General features: G+C 33.4%; 1 protein-coding gene across 1 annotated transcript; it reads right to left on the reverse strand.

Moving 5' to 3' along the window:
• Positions 1-3,492: 3,492 nt before the first annotated feature.
• Positions 3,493-4,290, reverse strand: LOC125359836 (olfactory receptor 2T12-like). The gene has a single exon (XM_048357714.1). The coding sequence runs from the start codon at positions 4,288-4,290 to the stop codon at positions 3,493-3,495; it is 798 nt and encodes a 265-aa protein (XP_048213671.1).
• Positions 4,291-6,504: the final 2,214 nt, after the last annotated feature.

The following is a 6,504-nucleotide window of genomic DNA, read 5'->3' on the forward strand; positions in this document are numbered from 1 at the left end:
AATGAACTTTACAACTTGGTGGTGGAGAGAAAGTGGGAAAACGTGTGGGAGATGGTACCAGTGTCGAAAAAGAAATGAACTCATTACCATACTTATGTAACTGTATCCCCTCCATCACCTTTACAATTAAAATAAAAGATTCTAAAAAGAATCTTTAACCATGAAAAAATGAAGAAATGGATTCAATGACAGCAAAATTAGCCAATATAAAGAAATAAAATTTAGTCCCTAAGTGTCTTGATTGAATAATTTTCTAAATATTTATAATTTATATGTAATTGCTTCATGCTTAGAGGGCATATATAAAGCTTATATATATTTTAGAATGGTGCCATATATGTGTATATATACTTACATATATGTGTGTGTGTGTGTGTGTGTGTTATAACTCATTCCCTTGTAGATTTAATAACTTTTATGTGTGCCAGATTTGTTACCTTAAATTATTCTAGGCTTTTAATTTACCAGAAAATAATAAAAGACATACTCTGAACCCTTAAATCTCACTTTGGAGAACCTCTTTGTATCCTTCATCTCATGTGTTATTGCTCAGAAAAAAATTTAGTTTCTGGAAAATGTTCATTTTTAATGGAATATTTACTCAAAGAGAATTACAGTTTTGTGTCATAATGTATACTTCAGTAAAACAATTAACATGTATTATTTCAAGTGAAAAATGGCAGTGATATTACATAAATGAACAGAGTTAATCTTTGGACACTGAATTTAGACATGGTCGAAAATATATGAGTGAGCAACATTTCAGTATATAGTCTTATTTAAAAAACCCATAGTAATTTAAATGTCTTACATTGCCTATGAGTAATTGACTAAATTGTGTTTGCAGTAGAAGGAACTACATGTTTAAGGTTTTTTTTTTTAATTTTTGTTTCATTTTAATTAGCATCAATTAGTTTTGCAGAAGGAGGAATTATTTTGAAATATATAGATTGGCATAATATTCACCTTGATCAGATAAATCTCTGTGTTACTCTACTTCTCCTTCTTCGCCATCCATATCAACATAACCTTCACAGGATTTGTTCTTATGTATTCTAAGACAAAAACACAAAATTAATTAAATATGACAGCAAGAAAATACAATAAAAATGGAAAAGTAGTTACTGATTCTTTATTGATAATTATTAATATAAAAAGGCTGATAATATTTGGAGTAACTGGACCTCCTTAGAATTACTAGTGAAAGCATAAAATCCAACAGCCACTTTCAAAAAGTGATCTGGTATACAATTCATCAAACATCTACTCAGAACTATGTAAACAAACCTGATCTGGAAGGAGTTTATACAAAAACTATAAATTATCCAGCTATTCATCAACCAATAATGATTAAACAGATGGTGATAGCTAAGAAGATGATACTAACTAAAATTCATTTTCAGTTTTTAACTCAATTTTATTGTCAAGGTGATATACAGAGGAGTTACAGTTACATAATTAGGTAATGAGTACATTTCTTGTCGAGCACTGTTACCCCCTCCATCTAACTGCAACTTAAAAGAATAAAGTATAGATGACTAAATTATGTAGAGGACTCTCTACAAACATAAATCTTTGAGAAAGAACAACTTATTAAAAAACAACTGTGTCATGTTCAGTATGGTGGTTATTCACACTTTTAACCCTAGACAATTGACATGGAGACAAAGGGTTTGAAGCTCAAGATCATCCCAAGTAAAATGTTTGAAAGCATATATCTCAATATTGAAAACTATATCTGGGACAGGCATTTGTCACCCCAGCTATAAGGGAAGTATAAACAGAAAGATCACAGTCTACATGGACCCAGGCAGGAATATAAGACCTTATTTTTAAAAAGACCTAAAAAGTTAGAACTTGGACATAGCTTAAGTGGCAAAATGCTGTGGGTCTACCATGAAGCTCTGAATTTAAAGCTAATACAAATCATAAACAAAACAAAAAAAGTTAACTACTTGAAGTTTCCATGGATAGGAGTAATTGGAATAGGACAAAGCACAGGATGAAGTTTAAAGTCTTAACAGATGGCTGTGACTGTGAAAAATATTTTCATTAGGAAGACCTTGGAATGGCTTTTGAAGATTTGGATGTATTTTCTGACATTGAATATGTTACAAGTACAGGTAGTTTGTGAGAAAAAAAGACTTGGACTGGAATATTCTCATACTCATAAACCATACCTTTATTTGAAGCAAATGATAATATTGCTTGAGTAGCTGGTTCACACTAAGTAAAAATCCATTGGGAAATAGGGTAGAAAAATTTGAGTCCAATATAGTAACAGTATTTACGAGAACACAATTTGATTAGCAAGAGCATCTCTATAATGACCTCTGCAGTTTGAAGTGAAACAGAAAACAATAAATAATAGCAGCCAGAAAACAAAGAGAAACCAAAAAAGACAGATATTTCTATCCATGCACATAAGCCAGCGTCTTACTGGAGTTTTTTTGTTTGTTTTTTTTTTTAAATTCCCACGACAGTTACTTGAACAAAACAAAAACAAAAAAAGAAAAGAAAAAGGTGAAAACTCCAGAAATAAACAAGTTATTCATTTAAGATCCATGTCTTTAGAAGAGCACAGTGAAAGTACAGACAATACTGGTTTGTCAAATCAGATGTGAACTAAACTTTCTTCAACATCTCCTCCTCACACACCCTGCACATCTGCCAGTCACATAGTAGACATGGAAGGTATCGGCTCTGCTGACATAGTCTCATGGTGATTGTGTTCAATCAAACTTTAATTGCTCCCTAATGGCCACAAAGTGCAAAAGTAAGAGTGCTGGCATGGTAGTTCACATATGTCAAAGAGGGATGTAAAGTAGGTATTTAAAGTGAAAACATGAAAATTCACCACTTAATAAGGAGCAGGCAGACTGGGTAAACTTATGCAAAATCTGCAGTAATAACAAATGTATCCATGAGGGAAAAGTGGCTTGTGCTGCTTTCACTGTTTCACTTCAACTTGGAAAGTTCCTGGCCACAGGGCAGATAGATAGTATCTGCAGAAGAAAAAAGCTTTTACTGAGGATATGGTACTCAGGGGTTTCAAGTACCCACTAACCATACTGAAAAAAATTCTCCTGTGGATAAGGGAAGAAATATTCTGTGAAATTCAACTAGAATACTATATATAAAAATGTTCACATATATAATCATAATATCTGTATAGTATAAAATTATCATATAAAAGTATACATAATTACATCACACTGTATAATAATATAAAATGAATAATTATGTATTATGTGTCATAATTGTAGAATAAAGATATATAAATATTTAATATATAACATAATACTTATAAGATATATGAATACATTATATGTAAATATCTTTAATATATGTGCATATGTATCTCTATCTATGTAATTAGTACACTGAGGAAAGATGAAACTTTCAGTAAAACTTTTAGTAAAACTTTTAGTAAAAGTAAAAAACTTTTAGTAAAAGCGCACCATGTACTTTCTCAGGGCACTTTTGACATTCTTATTCCTCAGACTGTAGATGAGGGTGTTCAGCATGGGGGGTCAAGATACTGTAGAATGCTGACACAGCTTTGTCATAATTAGTTGTCTTGTACGTCTTGGGTCTCACGTACATAAAAATAACAGTACCATAATGCAGGCTCACCACAGCCAGGTGTGAAGAGCAGGTGGCAATGGCCTTCTGGTGGGCATCTGTGGATGGCATGCAGAGCACAGTGGCAAGGATCAGACCATAAGAAGTCAGAATGAGGGCAAAACGAAACAGGAGCATCAACACACAGCAGATGTACATGAGATACTCAAATAAGGAAGTATTATCACAGGCCAAATGCAATACTGTGGGAGCCTCACAGAAGAAATGGTAAATCTCGCGTCTACCACAGAATGGGAAGGTCAGAGTAGCCACAGCCTGCATCAGGCCATCAGCTGCCCCCAGGAGCCAGGACCCTAAAGTCATTCTCAGACACAATGGCCAGCTCATGAGAACAGAGTATTTCAGTGGATGGCACACAGCTACATAGCAATCATAAGACATGGCTGCCAGGAGGAAGCATTCTCCACCACCCAGTGTGAGGAAGAAGAAGATCTGCAAACCACACCCAATGAAGGAGGTGGACTTTTTTCCAGTCAGATAGTCAGCAGCCATTTTTGGAATCATGGTAGAAATGAGCAACATATCCAAGAGGGAGAGCTGGCTGAGCAGGAAGTACATGGGCATGTGGAGCCGATGGTCCCAGTGAATGAGGCAAATCATAAGGGCATTGCCTGCTAAGGAGGTGAAGAAAATAATAAGAACCATCCCAAAGAGAACTTGATGTGCTCTGGTGTGGTTAAGCAGGCCTACCAGAAGGAACCACAGGAATGGAGAGTTTCCAACATCAGTTATGCACTATATTATCGACCAATTGATATATAGAAAATCACTTGTGTGAAAGTAATGAGGCTTTTTGCCAAATCTCTCATCTGTCTTAGAAATTATTCTAACAAGGACATAAAATTGAGTCAGCTTCCTTTTGTTACATATATGACATATACATATAGATATGGATATACATATAGACATATGATAAAATACCCCCATTAGGATAGTATTTATTTAGTTACTTTCATTTTTAATTTTTGTAATATGTTTTTATTTTATTTAAGTATTTGTTTGAAGGAGTTGCTATTCAACAGCAGTATATAAATACAGTGCCTCTTGATCAATGTCACCCCTTTAAACATTCTCCTCTACCTCTTCCACTTCATGCCTTCCTTTCATTTTCTTAATTTTCAGGTCATGTATTAGTTCTTTTTTTTATATTCATTAAGGACTATAGTGACCCAACTTGCCAAGAACTTACAATTTATAAACATACATAGATTTGAAAGAAATGGTTCATATATTTGTACTTGAATCAATAGTCTAAGAAGCTAAGTACATATTTACTCAAAATTTTACATAAGCTACTAATTTCAATTAATACTTCCCAAATTGGAATTAGCCAAGAAGAACTTTCCAAACAAAAGAAATTGCAGTCTCAAATATAGACAAAAGAAATAGATGACAATAGATAGGAAGCGTATCTAAATTTCGGATTGTCGGATGATAATGAAATTCTGAAATTCTATTCACAGAGATTTAAATAGTAATGCTAATTTTGTGGGAGTTTTTCTTACAATAAGAAACTATAAAATCAAATGATTTCTTTCATTGTTGAAAGCTTTTTTCTATAGTAGTTTTTTCCTCACACTCACAAAAATGCACAACTTATTGGGTAAGTGAAAGATTTGATTCTCTATATATCAGAAGGTAAGAAAATAATGTCTTCTTCAATCCCCCAAGAATTTAAAAGACATTTTTATCTTTGATATGTGGGTGCCAGATCTCACCTCACCTATGGCATCCAAGTAAGCAGATATAAGGACACTCATTTCTTCTCAAGGATATTCTCTGACATAGCACATCTCCATCATAGGTAGAGTACACTCTGTTCGGAAGCATTCACTTTCCCTACTTTGTATATCCTACTCTGACTAAATTTAGTTCTGCCTGGTAAATGTGATACAATGGGCTCTCCTAGACTCTAACTAACCTTATATGTTACATTTTAAGTTGGTTGCTTAAAAATTTAATGTGTTGAAAATGCTTGCCTCTTGAAAATATTACCTGTCTTTTCTAAATTTTCAGTCTCACAGCTCCAGTGAGCCCTCCCAACACCAGGAATCACAGAAACCCTCACTCTGGATCTCAGACACATCTTATTGCCCAAGTTATAAAACACTTCTAACTCACTTCTCATTTAAGGGACTTGTTTTTTCCTTTATTGCAACCTCTGAGTGTTTATCAAACCTAAGTTTGTACAAAGCATATTTGGAAATTTTTAAAATCTATTTTTGCTGCCATGTTAACTTTTACTTTGCTTGTCTTGAAATAGATCCCAAGGCCTGGCACATGCTATATATGTGATATGTGTTATACTACTGAGCTACAGCTCACACACACACTCCACATATATGAATATATGTGTAAACTTACCTGCATATAAATAATGGTGTATTTAAATATACAAATAAATATATATATATATATAAATGTGTACACACATGTATATATAGTGCTTCAATGATCACCAATATACATATCCAGAACTCTTAATTTTCTCCAAACTGAAATGGTTATTCATCAAATTGATATTGGTATTCATCTCTCTACTCTCTTCTCTCCCAGCTGATTTTAATACACTATTGTATTATTTCTTAATTCATTTGATGTTTCAGGTAATCTTCCATAATGGAGTTGTGCAATGTGTGAATATTCATAACTGCTACCTCACTAATGTAATGTCCTGTGACTTTGTTGATTCCTCATCGTATATCAGAATTTTTTCTCATGGTAGACTATAAAATATGTATATACATTCTATTTATTCATACACAATTCTGTAGTCACTTGACATCATTTCTCACTTTTCAATGGACACAGTTGATATTGATATAAGTATGCTCCTAAGTGAAATTAGGTAAGAGTCTA

This window comes from Perognathus longimembris, chromosome 11 (assembly GCF_023159225.1).
Source record: "Perognathus longimembris pacificus isolate PPM17 chromosome 11, ASM2315922v1, whole genome shotgun sequence".
Classification (NCBI taxonomy): domain Eukaryota; kingdom Metazoa; phylum Chordata; class Mammalia; order Rodentia; family Heteromyidae; genus Perognathus; species Perognathus longimembris.